The 22,199-nt window shown below is 33.4% G+C and overlaps 1 protein-coding gene across 4 annotated transcripts in view; it reads left to right on the plus strand.

Annotated features, from left to right (window-relative positions):
• Positions 1 to 22,199, plus strand: part of LOC118200378 (zinc finger CCHC domain-containing protein 8 homolog) — a 111,817-nt gene that overhangs the window by 19,176 nt on the left and 70,442 nt on the right. For 3 of the 4 annotated variants that reach the window (XR_015040857.1, XM_085815912.1, XM_085815911.1), the window contains exons 2-3: positions 11,172 to 11,281; positions 12,765 to 12,863. Coding sequence is in view for 2 of the 4 variants with exons in the window: in XM_085815912.1 (XP_085672038.1) it covers positions 11,196 to 11,281; positions 12,765 to 12,863 (185 nt within the window). In the remaining 2 variants the exon portion in view is untranslated. Of the gene's footprint in view, positions 1 to 11,171; positions 11,282 to 12,764; positions 12,864 to 16,368; positions 16,465 to 22,199 lie in introns of those variants that run through there. The other variant, XM_085815913.1, reaches the window with a different exon arrangement.

A 22,199-nucleotide genomic window follows, 5' to 3' on the forward strand; every position in this document is an offset into this window, starting at 1 on the left:
AATCTTTTGCTTTCTAGAAACCCCGAAAAGATAAAAATTACCAGAGTGTTCTCATGCATGATTAAAAAGTTTTAAAATTATTTTTAAAAAATCTGGACAGAAACGGCTCAGTTTAGTTGTTTACTTAGTTCTTGTTGTAGATTGTAGCAAATTCAGCTTGCCTGCAGTCCTTGGGAAAGGGGCAGTGTTATGGATTTTGCATTTAGTTGGCGTGGGATATTTTGAAACTTCGCTGCAAATGTTCCGTCTGCAACTTTGTCCTATGTAGAGATCAACCAATCAGATGAAAGCTCTGCTTCTGAAGGATCACGTGATCCCAATTTCAGTGATTACCAATTACTGTTTGGTGTTCAAGTCTGTTTATTAATTAAAAATGGTAACCAAGTTATGTAGGTTTCGTGGAAATGTGCGGTTTCTGAGAAATGTCCCTTTCAACGTCCAGTCCTGCATAGCGAAAGCATATGTGATAGGGACTTTAGAAAACCAAAGCCTTTGCTAACCTGCATGCTTAAAATAGTCAAAATTCGTGTCGTCGTCCATTACCTGTCCCAACCATTTCCTTCCCTCCCCATCCATTAACGCACAAAGAGGTCTGAAGATTTCATATGACAGCCTTTCTGCTTTGTAACAAAGAAGCTTATATGAATTTCTTAGGACAGGTTGTCTGCAATAAACAGATACAATGTATTTATGGAAAGTGCACCTGCTACTGCATACCTTAAGTTATACTGAATTGGCCACCACCGTTTTTTGACACGAACTCTTATTCTGTAATTGGCTACTGAATTGTCACATAAATCGACTCCACCCATTTTGGCATTGTATTGTTCAATAAGATGAGGCTGAGATATAAAAACCTTTTTCCTTTGCGATTTTGAATAATGGAAAACATTTTTTATGGGCTGAATGTTTTACAAATGTTGAACCAACAGTTACAACCGAATTGTCGTTCCATTGGACAAAAATTCATTTTTCTCTTCGTACTGGAAATCATAACAACCCCTATCTTTCTTACGGACACATTTCACACTTTCTAGTGGGCACATTTGTATGCGGTTTTCCTGAATTGTTTCTGTAGCACTGAAACCTTTTTTTTTTTTTTTTTTTTTTTTTTTTTAGATGACAGAGATGCTGAAATGATGTAAAAAATTTTTAGTAGAATTATAATTAACCCATTAAACGCCAAAACTACAGGGAATGATTCTTTTCTCATGAAAATAATAACAAGTATTAAATTAAGCATTTATAACATAAATTTACATTGAAAATTAAAAAAAAAAAAATGCTTTTACCTGTGGAAAAAGCGAGTGTTGTGTTCGTGCAACGTCATTGGAATAAGACTATGGATGTTTAGTGAGTAGGACTGTACTCGTGCGATGTTTCCTTTGAGTGGAGCATTTGATTACTTTTTAGCTATGTAACATTTTATAAATCATAACAACCCCTATCTTTCTTACGGACACATTTCACACTTTCTAGTGGGCACATTTGTATGCGGTTTTCCTGAATTGTTTCTGTAGCACTGAAACCTTTTTTTTTTTTTTTTTTTTTTTTTTTTTTTTAGATGACAGAGAAGCTGAAATGATGTAAAAAATTTTTAGTAGAATTATAATTAACCCATTAAACGCCAAAACTACAGGGAATGATTCTTTTCTCATGAAAATAATAACAAGTATTAAATTAAGCATTTATAACATAAATTTACATTGAAAATTAAAAAAAAAAAAAAATGCTTTTACCTGTGGAAAAAGCGAGTGTTGTGTTCGTGCAACGTCATTGGAATAAGACTATGGATGTTTAGTGAGTAGGACTGTACTCGTGCGATGTTTCCTTTGAGTGGAGCATTTGATTACTTTTTAGCTATGTAACATTTTATAAATCATAACAACCCCTATCTTTCTTACGGACACATTTCACACTTTCTAGTGGGCACATTTGTATGCGGTTTTCCTAAATTGTTTCTGTAGCACTGAAACCTCTTTTTTTTTTTTTTTTTTAGATGACAGAGAAGCTGAAATGATGTAAAAAAAGTTATCAAAATAAATAGTATGATTGGCAGGAGTTTAAACAAAACTGATCAAATATATCACCACACTTCCTCCAAGCCCAAATTCTTCATATTCTTTTAATTTTAGAGCTGTCACCTTACCTGCATAAATATCAAAATGAAACACATATCTATCAGATGATGCCAGAGTCCATGCTTTGTATCCAAATCTTATAGGTTTCCCTTTTAAAAACATCTTTGTTGAATGTTTGCCTCGATAAGGAACCATTTGCTCGTCAATACTCAGATCATGGGAGAATATACCAAATTGTTGGAATTTCTTATTTAGTAAGTTTACATACGGTCTCACCTTATGTAATTTATCAGTATTGTTAATTTGATTATTGGCAGCTAAATGCAAATTCTGCTTCATATTCCAATTGCAAACATGGCATGGATTCTCGTACAGCAGGAAAGAAATGTCCTTATCAAGAGACCAATACATTTCTCCTTGAGGTAAAGAATGATATCCCATAAACAATAATATTCCAATAAATCTTCTCATATAGGCTTCATATGCAATAAATTCTGAGCGATTATTTTTTGCTGAGCTTATATATTTGTCTGTTCAATGAGAAGAGAGTAAATGTCTGAAGCAAAAAGAAAATCGAAAATCTCTCCACTAGTTTTACCTTATATTTTGTCTTTTATAGTTTCTCTTCTATCTCTTTTTCATTTTCTTCCTGAGATATAACTGACGGTTCCTTTTTTTTTTTATCCATTTTGAGTTTTCAGCTTTCTGCTTTTTAAACTTTATCTTATGACTACCACTGCTTTTAGAAGTCTGAAATTTACTTCTTACATGAATTTCAATTTCCCCAGCAGTATCATTTGGTAAAATATCATTATTTAAAACATTGTCATTCCCTTCTTCATCACTAGCTTCTGCAATTTCTGGGGAAACAACAACAAAATCAGTTTCATTCTGGTCATTATTAACATTATTATCATCTGTTTCTTCATCAAAAATTCTTTGAAGGTCTTCTAATGTAAGATACCTCATTGTAGGCATTTTTAAAGCAGCCAGAACATGAACCAGAACATCAAAAGAAATGAGTAAAAAAGGAGATTACCCCATACATTGCATCAGCGCAACACCTGTTCCCAATACAAATATAAACATCTGATTGATGTAATGTTCTGATAAACAGTGACCTTGATTAAAAATAGATCACCCATAAAGACGGTGATTATTTTTGTTAAATATTTTCAGCAAAAATACCGGTCGGATATTTTGCTTAAAGTATGAGATTAATTATTATAAATAAAATTATTGTTGAAGGCAAATATTTTTTACAGAAATAATCTTCATAATATTCCCTACATAAAATCTGCTGGTATAAAATATCTTAGGTAGTTGTATTTATACTAGAATGCATGACCGCTGTTGTAGATATTATAAATTGTAATTAAAACGATTTGTGCAAAGGTGTCTGCTAATTTAAACTGAATTACCCAGGGCAGGCGGCGAGGACACCCCTTTGCTTACTGTCCCACGGGGTTTCCCCCTTTACTTGCTTAATTGCTTAAAGTAGAGTACAATGAAGGAAACCACTGGCGGTATATTTCTTAAAGAGTCCACCGCTAGCTCAATCAATAAAGGTGATTTAAATAATGAAATGTTAATTCACACGGCAAAGATCTCTTTGTACACAACATTTCTTGTGTAGATCTTTCCATCATTTTTAAGCTCGCCTTGCAGAAGGACCAACCAATATTTTTAATTTTACGTCCGTTCTTTCACGAACTCTTGAACAGGCAACATAAAGTTGACCGTGTCCAAATGCAGGCTCAGGTAAAAAAATGCCAACACGCTTAAGCGTTTGGCCCTGAGACTTATGGATGGTCATAGCAAAGGCAAGTTTTACAGGAAGTTGTCTACGTCTCAATTGAAACGGCAAACCTGTGCCGTGGCAACTTTAGCCCATTGGCTAGTACAGTTATGCAAGCAACCAATAAACTATCGGCGACAAACAGATACTTAAGCCAAATATATATATATATATATGTAAGATAAAAATGTATGAATCAGAATTATAATATAACTATAAGCATTAATTCTTCCTCTCTATTCTAAAATTGTAATAACTTATCTGCATTGCGTCATTCAGATTAATCATGCGATCTTACTTAACCCATAATGCAGATCCCTCTTGACCAATCACCAAATTGCAAACCGAAACTTTTCTCCTCGCGTGCCCCCATCTTGCATAACTACGTACTTCAGCTTTTGCTCGCTACCGTGCTAAGATGTGATTTCGCTGGCTTGCTTTCTATCCCAACAATATCAAAAATGTAAATCTTCTGTGGAAAGGCACGACTAGAGTGCCAAGTGATTGTGCCACAAATATCAATTGGAAATAAAAATGGAATTAAAACTGCCTCGACTGCCAAGTTCTTTAAATACTACGCAATCAAAATTCTTCTTCAATATGGGTCTAATCACGCATCTACAGTGTTCCGTCTTTTCCTTGTGCTTTTATTATTACATATATATATATATGGGGTGAAGTAACATCATCTCCTCCAAAATGGCTGGCTCCCGGGCTTAGCAAAGCACACCGTTGGATTCTGCAGGTCCGTGGCGTGCCATTTTGACCATTCGCGTCTTCTTGGAACTTTAATTAGCCGAGATGTTAACTAAAAACTAATTTTTCCTACATTTTCCACTTCCTTTCTTGGGTTTTCCCTATTAGAGGGGTTTGGCTAAGTGCCAAATTCTTTTTTCTCGAATATCTACGGAACGGTTCCAAGTTCAAATTCGAGACGCGTATCCTCGGATTAAAAAAATTCTCCAAATCTATCAATACCGTTCTCATATTCGTACGTCTTTAATCGGTTGAGATATTAATTAAAAACTACGGAAATGTTAATTTCCGTGCTCATGTTTCCGAGTGGCAACAATAAACTATCGGCGACACACACTTTAGCCGCTTATATATATAAAGATATGCATTTATTTTGACCATTGCGTCAATGCAACACCAGCGGCTAATGGGTTAAAATTGTTTTATATCTGCCTGCAATGCGGCATGAGACATATTTTAAGAGAAAGCTATGCTAGAAAAGTAAAAATACAGGGCACACGTATTTACTAAATAGATATCTCGTAATTTATATTCAAACTGGATAAATGTAATTGACTTCTGTGTCAGCTGTAATCATAGATCTCTTTTTTGCTTTCCAGAAATTGCTAGAACTGTCTCGCATGACCGATTAAAAAAGCTTTGAAAGCTGGAGAGAAACATCTCACTTCAGTTGTTTACCTAGCTGCATTAATTTTGAGATCGGATTAGCTTTCTCTGCTTTGAATTGTGTTCTGTTTAATGTTTTAGTAGTTTGGAATGTAACTACTGTGAGATATTGTGATATTGTATGAATATCTCTAAGGAAATTTCAGCATTCTGTTTTATTTCTTGTGATAAGAATAAATCTGTTAACTTTTTATCAGACTTGTGCATTCAATTTATTACAAACCTGTACGCATGCAACACTTTTTGATGTCAGGAGTGGGGTTTCAATGCCAATCACAAGAGTAATGGCAGAACAAATGAGGCAGTTGATGACTGCATTTGCTGCATACCAAGAAAAGATGGAATTGGCAATCAACTCAGTTAAAGCAAAGATGAAAGCTAGCCAAGAATCTGTTAAAGAAGAAATGGAAGCTGTGAAAGAAAGGTGGAATGGGTCAAGAATCTGTTAAGGAACAGATGACAGCTTAAAGATGAGAGGAAATCAGGTCGAGAAAAGATGGAAGCTAGTCAAGAATCAGTTAATGAAAAGATGAAAGCATTTAAAGAATGAAAGTGGGCCTAGAGGAAATGAAAAGAGAAGTCATCTGCATAATAGAAAACAAATTTGAAGCTATGGAAGACTGAATTTACATGGTTGAAAATGAAGTTTGACAAATTGAAGAAAGTGTTTCTTCTGTGAAAGAACAAATAGAAGGAAGAGTTTCTGCTGTCCAACAACAAATTGATGACAGGGTTTCAGCAGTTGCGAAAGAAGTTGATACTTTGAAAAAATTCGTAGCGATGGCAGGGAGCAAATACAGATGGTTTTAAATTTTTAGTCATGCCTGCTCGTCTCTCCCTGAAGCCATCCACATATGATGGGAAGACTTCTTGGCAAGTATATAAAACGCTATTTTCTATAGTCGCAGATTGGAATGGGTGGGATTCCCAAGCTAAATCCTGTCATCTCACTGCTTCTTTGAGAGCAGATCTGCTCTCAAAACGGATATTCTTCAGACTCTTCCAGAAAGCCAGAGACTAGGCTTTGAAGCTCTATCTGGCGCATAGGAGCTGCGCTTTGGCGAAAAACGTGTAAAAGATTGCAGGAGGCTTCATTTAAAATCTTGTCAACAGAAGCCCACGGAAACAAGCCAGGAACTCCCCACGGATGTTGAAAGGCTGTACCATCTCGCCTTTTCTGAGTGCCCGACAGAAACAAGGGAAATCCTGTCCCTGGAATACTTCATCGACAGCATCCGGAATCCTGAAGTACAAAAAGTTTTACGAATGGCGGATGTCCAATTTAAAAAAGCGCACTAGTTTTGACATGAAATTTGAGAGAGCCCAGCAAGCAACTCGTAGAGGCTGTAACCTAGGGCTACGTACGAAGAAGCTGCAGAACACCCCAGGGTTAAAACAGATGTTAAGACCTCTTCTAGCAAGAAGGAGGGAAACTAATTAGTGGCCATCTCATGAGGCGGAGGTTGCCAGATAATGAGAAGCCGCATTTTAAAGCACTTCAGATTTCTGCAGTGAGTGGCGGCAGTAACGGACTGTTCATCATGGGACATATCAGTGGAGTTTCCTGTAATATAACTATTGATACAGGAACCAATGTTACCATCATCAAGAAAGGTTTGGCTTAACAAATGGAAGGTAAACTTATCTGGATGCCACCCTGCATTATCCTCCAGACTGTGTCCGGCGAGAAGATCGTCATCGACGGAAAATTAAACATTAACATCACGTTTGGAAGTGCCACTTATCACCACACAGCATATGTGGCAGATATTACAGATCCTTGCATACTCAGATTGGGCTTTCTAAGGAAATACAATTTTTTTTGGGGACTTTAAAAATAACGAACCGAATTCTGCCTCTGAGGACATAACCTTATTTGGAATTACTGATGAAGGATCAAAATCTGTCTACAAAATCATAGCTCAAGATGATACCATTAGACTAGCGAGAACAGAGTTTTTACTTCTTGGATCCATAGCTGAAAATAGAAATTTCCGCATGGCATCATAGAATATCCCAAGAACTATAACAGCTTGAAAGGAGTACTAGTAGCCTCAGCATTTGTTGACCTGTTGCGAATTGTTATTCCGGTGAGAGTTGCCAACGTAACTGAAAAAGCAAAAAAGAAAGGTGTTGTTAAGAAAGTTGAAGGGGCTTCAGAATGTTAAAATGACCAGTGTTAAACGAAATAGTGACACTCCAGAATTCATGCCTTCAGAGAGCATTACGTCTTACATTTTGCAGAATGCGAATTTAAATGGTGAAGAGAGGAATGCTGCTGAACATGTCATTCAAGAATTTCAAGATGTTTTCTCCCGCTCGTCTTCTGACGTGTGTTGAACTAGTTTGACACATCATAGAATTGATACCGGAGACCACCCACCAATTAAGCAATGTCTAAGATGTCTACCGATAGCCAAACAGGAATAACCTTCTTTTACTAAATCGTGTACTTCATAGTCTCAGAGTTTTTAAAAAGCTGACTTGCTAATTTTTCATCATGCCTCTGCAGAGTCCCCTAGCCCTTCAGTGATCCATTGACTGTGCCATTTTCAGTGCTCTTTAACTAACACTCGAACCATTTTCATAGTAATTTATTATTCCATTTTTTAGAAAATATGTGTGCATTAAGTGTATGCTATAGAAATTTGAGCAAAAGAAAAGCTTTGTTATGTAATTGCGAAAATCGTATAAACAAGAGGTGTGATGGGAGGTGCAGTAAGACTCTCCTGGCAGACTTTACGTTGCCCTACGGTCTTTTTATGGGCTTCACCATAAACTAGAGGTGTATAGCTAGAAAAGAGGTGAGATTTTTGTAATGATATTCAGGCGTCAGAAGACCCAATGACATTAAAAAAAATCTTTGACCCCCCCCCCCAAATTCCTATTCCTGTATTAATTTTGAAAGAAATTGTAAAAAATTAAAGATTTCATCAGAAAATTCAACAGTGACTGTAGAATGTATTCAATAAGACAATATGGAATTCAGCATGGGAAATTTGTAATTTTGGAATTATTTTAAGTAGTTTGAAGAAGTGTTAGTTTTTGATTTAAGCATTAGTAGTGAGTTAATGAAAACAGTACTGCTCCGTTCAAAACATTTTATGCCATTAGCTTATGTTTAGCATATTTTAGGCATTAGGTTTAGGCATAATATATTTTAGGTAAAAGGCATGGAGTCTTATTCAGAGGTTTTTTCCCTGCCCCTAAAGGTATTATTAAACATTTTCCAGTTGCAAACTATTGTGACTTCATCATAAAGTTATTCATTTGCCCTCATATAGTCTCAATTAATTGAGTCATATAATCTCAGTTGATCTGACTAATTTATGGGTTAATATGATATGAAATGAAAATTTATTTAGTTGGAGAAAATGGATAGAAATTGGTTACTTAAATGTATGAAGTCTGAATCAAATGGTGGGTGGAATAAAGTTCATAATAACTAAATATGAATGTACTATTATATTGTTGCATACATACAGGTTCATAATAAATTGAATGTATGAGTCCGATGAAAAGTGAATAACATCTATTCTTATCACAACAAATAAAACAAAATGCTGAAATTTCCTCAGAGGTATTTGTACAATATCGCAATATCTCAGAGTAGTTATATTTTAAACTACTAAAACGTTGAATAGAACTCAATTCAAAACACTGATAAAGCTAATCCGATCTCACTGCAAATTCACTACAATTAATAACAACACTAAGTAAACAACTGAATTGAGATGTTTTCCTCCAGATTTTATAAGCTTTTTAAATCATGCACGAGAACATTCTGGTTATTTTCTCAATTTTTCTGGATAACAAAAGAGTACAATTACGAGATGTCTATTTATTAAATGTTAAATGTGCGTGCTCCTGTATTTTTACTTTTTCGGCACAGCTTTCTCTTAAAACTTTAATAACAATTCTACTAAAAATAGCAAACTAAGTACAAAAACCATAACAATATGAAAATATATATTATTTGTTACTTAAATTACCCACTATGTATTAATTCATGATTTGTTATATTGGCCATTAAAAATATTTTATCCTTTAATTCGGTAATTTAATGTGTAAAATTAAAACAGCATTTTAGATTGAGCCTTTAATGTAAAAGGAAAATATGATGAACTTTTTTTTTAAATCAGCTAATGTTTTTTTTTAAATCATAGTAAATCCTCTTTAAAAAAGTGGCAGGTTTTCTATTTGTCCCAAATAAAATTCAGCAACCTTGAATATGTTAGTCACTGACTTGTAAATAATACATTTAGATTATGCATCCTTTTTCTTCCATTTTCTTCGTATCTTTAGATAGGACTATGTTTAAAATGTATTATAAACTTTTTTTTTTTAATCCTAACTATCTGAATTCTAAATTTCAAACTAATTGAATTAACTAATTCTAAATTTCCGCAGTACAAAGATTTTCCTTTGGAATTTGCTGTTTGAAAACTACTTTCCTTTTCCACTTTACTTAAAAAACAAGAAAATCCTTTTCTTGGTTTCTCTAAAAGATTTTCCCCAACAAATTCCATCCTTTTGCTACTGCACATTGTTAGACAAGAGCAATTAAAAATACGATTAGGGTAAAGAATTTGTGCCTTATCGGGTAACAACATTTTTCTTTTAACATGTTGTTTTTCAAACATTTTATTTGCATCCTGTCTCTTATCTGGCTGCAGTCAGCCAATCAGCTGCCTACCTTGCATTAAGAATATAGCAAGTGAGACAGACGAGAGTTGTCTGCATAAAGTGTGGTAGGGCGTTTACGCCTGAGTTGTAATTTCAAGTTAAGCCAGCATGGCTGATTTAATTTGTAAGGTATTGAACACCTGTGTTTCATTGGAGTTATTTTCTTAAATCGTATAATATCAATCTCATGTAAATATTTATACATAAAAGTCATGCTTCTAGGTTAAAATTCCAGTGATGTATTCTGTCACGTCTCTGCCATCCCGACAATTATGACACATCCTATATATATATATTATGAAAAGAATAGGAAGTAGTCGGAGCTTAAATGCAAGTTTACAGTTTCTTTCCTATGAAGGTCCTAACCATTTTGTTTCTCAAAGATAGTCGTACCCAAAGATAGTACAAGTAAAAATTACAAATATTGATATAATACTGAAAGCAATACACAATAAAAATGAAATATTGATCTCCTCCTTCAAACAGAACTAATCAAGGGAAAAGTGTTTTGATGCCCTAAGCCAAGTTGATCAATGAGTTCCCAATACATGTTTTAGTCTGAGACATTTGAGATTCAGGACAGTTATTTTCGAAATAAATTTTCAATTTTAATTAACTTTCAGTGGCTCTCAAATGTTCAGACCTTTTCCCTACATGCATTTGCCAAACTTAAGACAGCAAAATTACAATACTCAAGAAGAAACACACACACACAAGAACCTGACAAACTAAAAATGTGTAAAAAGCCTAACGCCAAACTAACTAATTACAGTCATATACAACTAGGAGAAACTCTGATCAAACCAAGCAACAAATTATAATGAACAGTGTTTAAAACTTAAAAAAGGGGTGGATCGAATGCATATTAAATTAGCTTTTATCTGAATTTAAAAAAATGGATAAACTTTGAAACAAAAAGCCACTGAGTATATACATACATTTACTAATGGATTATTGAGTATATTATCTCCTTTGAGAAAGTTAGTAGAATTTAGTTGAATGAAGTATCTTATAAAGCATTTAAAAATGAACCTTGAAAAAAAATTTTTTTAAAGAAACATCAAATATGAATTGTGAAAAAAACTGAAAATGGAAACATTTAAACAATGGAAAAGTAATCAATAAACCAAGTAATTATTGTCAATATTTTAATGTATGCTGAATGTTTTTCATTATCTTTTTAGTTTATTTCACTTCCTGCTGGTAGAATGAGGGACAAAGACAATCATGAAGAGGAGCAAAATTTTAATGCACTGAAGGACAGTGCTTGTAAAGTAAAAGCTCTTGAAGAAGAAAATATCCTTTTAAATATTTTAATTACTTTATGTGTTACAACTATAAACATAAAATTTAGTCAGAATTTTTTTTTGATTTTCAGTTGTGGATTAATATTTATTAATGTGTCTATTTAAACTTTTTTATATCTGTCATTTTGTATATCAAAACCCATCAGTTCCCTTTGGGTCCAATTAACTGTCTTTATATCATTATAAAGTATTATGGACAAGCAGCATTTATTTTAGTCATGGGACGTTAAAAATTTTGCAAATCCTGAAAATTATTTAAGATTAAAAACTTTGAATCTTTCAAATCCCAGCCTTGAAAACTGCTAAGCACTTTAATTCAAAATTTTGGGAAGATTAGTTTTATTGCCACTCACTGGAAGTGCTCATAAAAAAGAACAAAATTGCTGCAATATCAGTGAATTTGGGTCACTAGTTTAACTTCATGGTAAACCCAAGAGCTAACCAGTGTGTAAACAATAAAGTTGCTGCATGTTAGCAGTTTGGATCAAATCCCAGTGAACGGGCTGGCAGCATGGCCATTTTCATGGTTTTCCCATGTGTCTTTCATGAAGGCTACCCCCTTCTGTTCAATGAATAATCCTTGAAATAGACTTCTATATTTGTTTTGGCTTGAAAAGAACCTAAAAAATTTATGAAAAAAATAAAGGAACTATTACTTAAATATTTTTTGCATATTCATTTATTAATTTGCAAAATTATGTTGACAAAATGAGCTGTAACAGTTTCCAGTGGTTAATCATGAGAAGGCACAGCTTTCTAATTTTGTCTTTATTCTTTATCTCCCCCTTGGCATTGTATTTTTTTGATACAGGTGTGTAGCAGCAGTGACAGAGAAAAAGATCAATGTTTTGGTGTAAGCTAATGGATTGTAAATAGTGTAAATAGAATCTGTGATAAATAAAATGACAAAAGAGCTCCAATTATCCTGTGGTTTAATAAAGGAAAGGTCTAGATTAAAAGAATGTAAGCAAAATTTCTTCTCAACTAAAAAAAAAAAAAAAAAAAAAAAAAAAAGGGAATAATAAGAATTTAAGCTTATTTTTAGGTGATGAAGGTATAATTAAGTATATAGGACAAATAAGAGTTTGCAAAATGGCACTGAAGGTCCCACGATTACCAGTAACCTTTAGATTGATGATGTCTACATATTTATTATTGTTCAATCAGTGATTAAATATTGATTATTAAAATGGCTAAGAAAAAAGCACTAAAAAGAAGCTTGGGATGATAAGAGCACCAATTATGAGACTCACTGCTAAACTGGAAAGGAAAGTGAAATTGGATAATATTAAATTTCATTTCCTAGAAGATACTTGCCTATTTTTAAATGAAAATAATATTATTAAAATAAATGCTGAAATTTAATCTGCCATTACAGATGAAAAAGAGTATGAAATAGAAATAGTGATATATTTATTTTCTATATCTTTTACCTTTTTATCATGAAACTGTTAACTTTAATAGAAGTTTAATTCAGAGATTGAGATCACAGATTTCAAGAATGACTGGAGAAGTTTTGAACAGTGCATCTGTAGTGAAAGTTCTCTTTAAGAATGAAATGATTTTGAAGTAAGTTCTTTTTTAAACTTGCATATCTTTGTATACATATAAAGACATAAAGTAAGAAGTTTAGAACTAAAGTTTCACAAAGACTAAAAATTGAAATTCATAATTAATAAATTGTAAATGATTCTATAAATGCAATAAAGAATTAAAAAATGTTAAAACTAAATCTTTTCAAACAAACAATACTCCAATTAAAAAAAATAATGAAATTTAAAGAAAAGCAAACATAATATAAGAGGAGTTCCATCAACTTCAGTGCCACATCATCAGGAGGAGGAACATTTAAATCAATTGAAATCGTTTTTCCACTAAAATCCTTGCTTTTCTGTATCTAGAATTAACAGAGTGAACCATTTCAGTTATTTTAATTATAATAGTTCACCCGAAAATTCTGACCGCTCCCCAAAGCAAGGAAAAAACAAATTCTAATTAGAATCATCATGTACCTTAAATAAAGAGAATTCTATTTAAAGAATTGAAACCGTAAGTGAAATAATAAAAAAAGACTTCAGTGAAGAATTCAAATCAAAATTTTACCTTTAAACAAATAGCATATAATCCAAAGAATTTAAAATGAAAGTGAAATTATAAAATTTTAGTGAGAAGACTTAATTAAAACTCACAAGAAGTAATTAAAAACTTCAAGCGCAAAATTGCTTGGAAATACAGGTGTAGTTGTTTTGGGGATGTTTCAATACATAATTTTTAAGAATAGGAAAAAATAAGAATAATCCCAAGTCCAGATAGAACGTGACAAAATTTAAAGTGACACATTTTTTATGATTTGTTACTTTTAAATACTCGTAAAATGGAGTAATGACTACACTATTTTATTGTACTAATTGTAGTAAACAGTTTCAGTTGATATTCATTCTTTAATTAGAAAAAGCTTGTACTTCCAGATGACCGTGTACTCGCGGTCATCTGGGTTAAGCAGCCGCTTAAGCCGCCTCTGCTGAGACTCCAAGTATGGGGAAGAGTGTCTCTCTAGGACAGGCTTCAGCCATCTTATAACCCATGGGTCACTGCGTGACCCATTTCATAATTTCAAAGTTACCCTTTTGAGTTCTAAAATTAAAGTATAATAAATATAAATAAACAAAGTTTCAGTAACGAACACAGACTTTATTTTTAAAAAATAAAAAATGTAACATAATTTCAAGGAGAAATCAGTAAGTTTGGTAATATTGATATATAATCCATAATTAAAAAAAATGACTGCCATTTTGTCTGCATTATAAATGTGAGCAAATATTTTCACACTGGAAATTTATTTAAAGAACAGAAGCAACTTAACTAACAAAAATTCAGAAATCAGACTTGACTAAATAGACATTGCAAATTCAGCATTATGGTAGCCATTGATACTGAAGTAAAAAATATAGTTAATTTAGTTATATTTGTTTTTATAATAATTAAAATTAGAATTTTAAGTTTTTATGTTTAAATCATATTGGAATTGTTTTCTCGGTGAAATTTATCTTATTATTCATCAAGAAAGAATGTTCTATATGAAAATACCAGTGACTTAAACATCTTAAGGCACATTTTGGATGATTTTAGTGTGCAGGAGAGCATCCATTACTTTGACAAATAATGATCATGTGAATGTGATTATTCGCCAGAATAGGTGCATCACTAGCAAATAACTTTTGTCATTTTTTTCAGTTAGTGTTGGTAGTGTAGGGAAAAAAAAAAAAAAAAACACTTGGAGTGATGTGGCATGACATGTTCCCAGTGGATTCCTTACACATTAACAGATGAGAACAAAATCTTGCGCATGAAAACTACCAGTTTTCTCCTCTGGCAGTTTGAAGATGAAGAGAACACTCTTTGGAATTCCGTAGTGACTGTCAATGAAACGTGAATCCACTACTTCATTTCCAAGTCCAGGCTTAAATCCTAGTTGATGAAAGGCATGCAGTTTACGTATAATGATGCTGTAATGTCACTCGGTCTTCTTCTCGCCTCATCAAGAAATTATCCACACTTCATGTTTTTAAATGTTTATTGCACATGCAAAACTACACTACTGATTACTGAAATATGTACACTGCGCCAAAAAAAAAAAGTTAGTTCTATATCTTTTATTTTACTGGACCGATTGACGAAATTCAAATTGCGTTTTCCATGTCGAAAGCGCGACTTAGGGTATGTATTAGATTTATATGTAGCTTTATTCTAACATAGGTATTTTGACACAAAAATCGAACATTTTCTGAAACGACGTACCTTTTTTTCCATATTTCGATTCTATGACTCAAATTATGCCTAGATATAAAATTTTGTAATTTTTGGTGTGAAATTTAAAAATTTATATTTGCGAATTTTTTCAGTTTGCGCCAAGAATAATTCACTTATCGAACTTCTTAATGTATGGCAACATATTTTCCTTTCCTTTTTCTTCATTGTCCATGAGCAGAAAAAATTCATACTTTCATACACTCATACTCTCAAAGTGCGTAAACCACATTTTTATTACTATCGCTTATAATAAATATACCTAATTTCAAAACGTGCCAAAATATAAATTCACATGTATCTTAGGAAATACAGTCAAAAGTCGTTAATTCGGACACCCATAATTCGGAATGATCTATAATCCGGACCTCAAAACTAAAAACTTTCTGCGCATGCGCCGCGTTGACACATGCGCATAGGCGTTTACGCGTGCGCGTAAGACCTTTTACGACTGCGCATATGAGTGTGCGCAAGTGCAGAATACGTTTTCGCGTGCGCGTTTTATGTATAATGGACGTATAAGCTAAAATGATCTAATTATCTATTTCAGTTAATGTTGATGATTGCGTTGTTCCTTAATTTTTGAATTGGATCCGGCTTATTATTTTTTGCAGACTGTAAGAGCAATTTTATAAAAGTAAGCTTAAACTTTCGATTATATCAAATAGAATTTCCGATATATATTTGTTAATATGTAAAGGATCTAAAGCGAAAGTATGTTTTGAAATCCGAAATCTGTTTATCAATTTCACGCTGCTCGGCGGGGGGAACGCCAAGGCGGGCGCGTAATGAATTGGAAGTTGATCTGTCAGCACTATCCTTATCTTCAGCGCAGATGTTTTTATTTTATTTGGCTTATAATTCCTTACCAAATGTAGTATTTCATCTCGATATGCTCCGTCTTTGATATGATTTAAAACAAGTTCCTCGTCATTATAATTCGCTTCCGATAGCGAAGAAAGTGACAGAGGTTATTGAAAACGAAAAAATTTCGATTGACAAATTAGTCGGTGTTCTCGACACAGCAATTATAGGACTTGAACAGCGGAACTTTGTAACTGAACAAGAAATTATGTCTGTTTAATAAAATTAAAGAGAAAGTATTATCACATGAAACGAAGCAAAACTTAAACAACTTACATTGAAAGAAATGTTTAATAAAGTAAACAAATAAATATTAAGCTTTTTCTTTTTGCAGATTTTGATACCCTTTAGATCGTAATTGTTCTTTATTTCATAAATTACGGTTTCATATTTTTAATTTTAGAATTTCTGCATGCCATCTTACGAGATTTAAACTGATGATCTATAATCCGGAATTGCCGAAGTCCCGACGAGTCCGGATTAACGACTTTTGATTGTAGTAAGTAAAATGCTCTGATTTTTTGCAGATGTGCTTAGAAATACGTCTACTTTAAGATGATTGCAAAACTTTTATAGGTTATAATTCAAAATTTTTTGGAAAATTTATAAAAATCGTTAAAAGTACAAATTAAAAAAATAAATCATAAAAAATTGGCAAATTTTATTTGGAATGAACCTAAATTTTGAAATGTGAAAGAAAGAATCAAATAAGTTTAATCTCATTGAGGAACTAAAATGTTGAGAGCTAATTTTTTAAAAACTACTCATGCGATTTTTTACAAAACTTGGCAGTTTGGCATAATTTGAGTCATAGAATTGAAATATGGAAAAAAAATTGGCTTGTCATTTCAGAAAAAGTCCGATTTTTGTGTCAAAATACCTATATTAGATCAATGCTATATGTAAATCTAATACATATCCTAAGTCGCACTTTCGAGACATGAAAAATGCAAGTTGAATTTCATCTATCGCCCCAGTAGAATGGGAGATATAGAACTGTCCCTTTTTTTTTTCTTTTCTTCATTGTATGTACATTATTTAATACAGGGCAATTTGGTATGCACTAAAGCCTCCCATGAGCCTTCGCCTTTTATGACCTTTCTCTAGGTCTTCCTCTTAGAAAACTAAACTTTAGGCACCTATCAGACTGAAAGCTAGTGCCCTATATGTATTCATTAGTAGGCATCACCAATACATTACACTGTCCATACTTGATTGAAATAGAGTGAAAGCCTATTGAAAATATGACCAAAAAATGCTGACATCAAATAAAGGAGTTACTTACATATTAGTGCCAACAAATGAATCCATAATGAAGGTGAAAGATACATAATAAAATATTTGTACAGAATGCTTCTGGATCTACTATGAGACTTCTAAAGCTATAACATACATGTGATTAATAATTAGGAATCAATTCTAAAATGCCATAGAATAATATTTAAAATGCCTATGGGTGTCATATAATGGCTGCAAAAGAACACACACACACAAAAGTAATCCTTAGAGTTTATAAATGTCTATAAAGAGTTCTTTACTTTCACACAAGTCACTTGATGATCTCCAGTCTGGACAACATATCAGCATTGTTCAACTTAGCACCAGGGCAATTGTAATGCTAGAGCCCATCTTTGTAGCTTATATCATCATGGTGCATTCTTTGTAATGAAAGTTAATGAATTGTGATTAGTAATCAGTCTCGTGGGTGATCCAAAGATCCATGTTTTGAACTTTTTCAGGCTCCAAATCACAACATAGGCTTCCCTTACGATGGTTGGCCACGCCTGTTGTCTAATTGGGTACAACTTTCCATTTTTCCATTGAGATAAACAGGCACAAACACCTATGTATCACATTGATATATCACATTGAATTATGAAAGGTAGTCCTGGAACAGGGGTATAAAGACTGGGTGCCTCCACAAGATACAGTCAAAAGTCTTTAATCCGGACTCGTCGGGACTTTGGCGATTTCGGATTATAGATCAACAGTTTAAATCTCGTAAGATGGCACGCAGAAATTCTAAAATTAAAAATATGAAACCGTAATTTATGAAATAAAGAACAATTATGATCTAAAGAGTATCAAAATTTACAAAAAAAAAAAAAAAAGCTTAATATTTATTTGTTTACTTTATTAAACATTTCTTTCAATGTAAGTTGTTTAAGTTGCTTCGTTTTATGTGATAATACTTTCTCTTTAATTCTATAAACGGACATAATTTCTTGTTCAGTTACAAAGTTCTGCTGTTGAAGTCCTATAATTGTGGTGTCGAGAATACCGACTAATTTGTCATTCGAAATTGTTTCGTTTTCAATAACCTCCGCGTCACTTCGGAAGCGATATTTTCTGGATCTAGAACCATACTACAGATTTCGCTGTCCGTTAATTGATTGATGATTGGGGCATTGTCGTCGCAATGAAAAACTTCTCTTATATCATCTTCATTTATTACCGCTTCTCCACATTTCTTTACAAAATCCAATAACTGAAAAATTTTACCTTTAGTTTGTGATGTCCGAAAACTTTCAAATTCGCGGCTATAATCTTCATCCTCCTCACCATGAAATATGGTAGATGTCCATAAATTATGCCAAGCATTTTTTAACGTACTTGGAGACACATCCTCCCACGATCTTGCGATGCTCCACACGGCAGATTTTATGCACACGGCAGATTCCAAAACTCTTGAATAGTCTTGCCACTGTTCAAGAAATTTAACATAGATTTTAAAAATGCTGCTTTATATTTGCATTTCAGCGCGTGCACTATTCCCATATCCATAGGCTGAATGATAGACGTACAATTTGGAGGGAACAATAATATGGATACATTATCTTTCACTAAAACTTTAAGTGAAGTATGTGCCAAACAGTTGTCAACAATCAGGACTATTTTTGAGTCATCAGGTAAACCAACCGAATTCAAATGTTGCCGAGCCTCCGGTATAAGATGATTTTCAAACCAATCATTCATCAACACTTGTGTCATCCATGCTCTTTTATTTGCGCGATATATAACAGGGAACATTGTTACTCCTTCAAATGCTCGAGGTCGTGCATGTTTTCCGATTACGAAAAGTTTGCACTTGTGTGTTCCTGCAGCATTTGCGCACGCTAAAATTGTTAGTCTCGCTTTGGAATCTTTGACACCAGTTGGAGCCTTTTCTGTAGAGGTTGCCAAGGTATTTCGCGGTACATATTGCCAGAAAAGACCAGTTTCATCAGCATTGTAAATTTGTTCTGCAGATAATTGTTCACTAGTAATGAATTCAATGAATTCATCTGCAAATTGTTCAGCAGCTTCAGTATCAGCTGAAGATTTTTCACAAGAAATTTTTAATTGTCTTATACCATGGCGATTTTAAAATTTTGTTAACCAACCTGTCGAAAATGTGCACTCTCCGTTTAAGTTCATTTCTTCATGAAATATTTTGGTTTGAGCCATTAATTACCATTGGACCCATCAATGGCACGCCCTTGCTGCGACGCTGTCTGACCCATTCAATCATCACTTTGTGATGATCGTCACTTTTAGCATAACTAACCCTTTTTCTGTTATTCATTGCAAGTGGAGTGTCGGAATCTACAAAAAAAAAAAAAAATAAATAAATAAATAAATAAATAAAAAAGTTCCTTTTTCTTTTTGCTTATGTCATATACAGTTGAGTTTCCAATGTTATACTCCTTGCATAATTTTGAGACGGATATCCTTTATCCATTTTTTGCAGCAATTCCACTTTTTGTTTGATGGACATCGAAACATACTTTTGTTTTGTAGATCCTTTGGGAGCTCCAGCATCGGAAATTCTATTTGACATAATCGAAAGTTCAAGTTTACTTTTATAAAATTGCTCTTACAGTCTGCAAAAAATAATAAGCCAAATCCAATTCGAAGATTAAGGAACAACGCAATCATCAACATTAACTGAAATAGATAATTAGATAAATTTATCTTATACCGTCCGTTATACATTAAATGCGAAGGCAAAAACGTATTCTGCGCACACGCATATGCGTAGTCGTAAAGGTCTTACGTGCACGCGTAAAACGCCTGTGCGCATGTGTCAATGCGGCGCTTGCGCAGAAAGTTTTTAGCTTTGAGGTCCGGATTATAGATCATTCCAGATTATGGGTGTCCAAATTAATGACTTTTGACTGTACTTATCTAATTTCTCAAATGCTTTGTTGTGTTCTTCTGTCCAGCACAGCTCTCTGGGACTTCTGGTGAGCTCTGTTAATGGATAAGCTGTTTCTGCATAATGTGAATGTAATCTTTATAATAATTACATGGGCCTAGACTACCTTTCAATGACTTCTTTGTTTGAGGTCCAGCTAGTTTTGGGATAATCTTCACTTTTTCTGGATCAATACTATGACTGCCGTAACCGATAGTATGTCCCAGATACTTAATATGTTTTAGCAATGGAAAATTTTTTGCAATAATGGGAAAACTTTAGTTGTAACAATTTTGAAAAAATGATTTTAAGATGTTTTAAATATTCATTCCAGCTCCCTAAATAAACTGCTATGTCATGGTAGGCTCGAATGAAATCTTGTATTTAGCAAGTGCTTTGTTCATCACTGTCTGAAATGTTGCAGTGGTATTGCCTATCCCAAAAGGCATGATTTTAAATCAGTACTGAGCTAGTTCGATCCGAGGTACGAATCCCGCGAACGGGCTGCCTGCATGGGTGTTTTCGTGGTTTTCCCCATGTGTGGCGTGTATACGAGTCAGTTTCCCTTAGAAAGTGCTCCACGAAGGCATCCCTCCCCTTAGGCAGATAGTCCTAGTGTGCTTCACCGTAATTAAATACACCACACCACTTTACAATTGTAAAGCAAATTGATGGTTGATATCACATTGACTTTCCCAATATGGAATAAGAGTTCTTTGGGATTTTCCATACAGAAATCATCTGGTTTTGTATGGTTTTTCTTATTATTTGGAATTTCTTATTATTTGGTTTTTCTTATTATTATTGTTTGGCAGGGAGTACAAATTCAAAAAAAGTAAAAGTTTTTGTTAAAAAAAAAAAAAAAAAAAAAAAACCAATCATACTTCAGCCATTTTATAGAATCAGGGGGTAATTATCCGGAATATCCATTTGCTTCTTTAATCATATATCTATTAAATGACTTTATCAATGTTTAAAATTCAATTTTAATAAAGTTTTTATACAAATTAATGTGAATTTTTACTGCAAAAATGTGCTTCATTATTTTGTTTCTATCAGTGTAAGAATGTCAGCCACTTTTCTACTGAGGGTCTAGGGGAAGGTAGCTTAATTTGGACCGTAGCCTTGTTTGGACCATGATATACAAAGACTGATGATATCTGTGAGATTTGAGATAGGCATTTTGTTATACGTAGATGTAGAAGAGGTTAATGCAATTGTGTTTGTAAAGAAACACCTCGTGGTTACATTGAGAGAAGTGTTATTCGTTTGGCTCAGGAGAAAATCTGTTATTTCGACATAAGTGTGAAAGCAGTTAATTCTCTAAACGTAAGTAATTACATGTCTTATTATACCATCACAAAACTTGCTTATTTATCTACAACTTGCAATTATAATTTTGCAAGGTTATGTTAGTTTGACGTTTCTGTACAATATCAAGCATTAATGCAGAAATATTTCCTTACGGAAATATTTCTGTAAAGGAAAGTTCTTATCTGTAGTAGCCAAGGTCATATAAAGGTATTGAGTAGCCCATCCATTTCCTGTTTCAAGGAAGGCAGACCAAGGTTATTTGTAATGGGCTTTCGTCCAGGAGACGAATGGGTAGTATTCTAGGGTTAAAAAAATATTTTCAGGGTTACGGTGTCAAAAAAGAGGACGTTATGGATTATGGTCTGAAAATGATTTATTGCTTGCTGTTGCCACGTACAAAAATGGTGATTACGGTTTAAATGAATGCACTCGTGTATATGGTGTTCTTAAGGCAACTATCAAGATACATGCAAATGAAAAAAACTTTATTTACATTAATGTTAAAGCAATCTCCAGTATTTTCTGCAGATATGGAAAGAATTATTTCTGAGCACATCCTTCACTTAGAAGAATGTTTTTTTGGTTTAACAATTAAGGTAGTTAGAAAACTAGCTTTTGATGTTGCGGAAAAATATGACTTACCAAATAGTTTCAATAGAGATAAAAAAATTGCTGGTAAAAAATGGTTCTATGCATTTTTGAAACAAAATCCCCAACTTTTGCTCTGGACACCCGAAGGAACC

This window comes from Stegodyphus dumicola, chromosome 4 (assembly GCF_044657685.1).
Source record: "Stegodyphus dumicola isolate Sdum_Otavi_A_Nest chromosome 4, ASM4465768v1".
Taxonomy (NCBI): Eukaryota; Metazoa; Arthropoda; class Arachnida; order Araneae; family Eresidae; genus Stegodyphus; species Stegodyphus dumicola.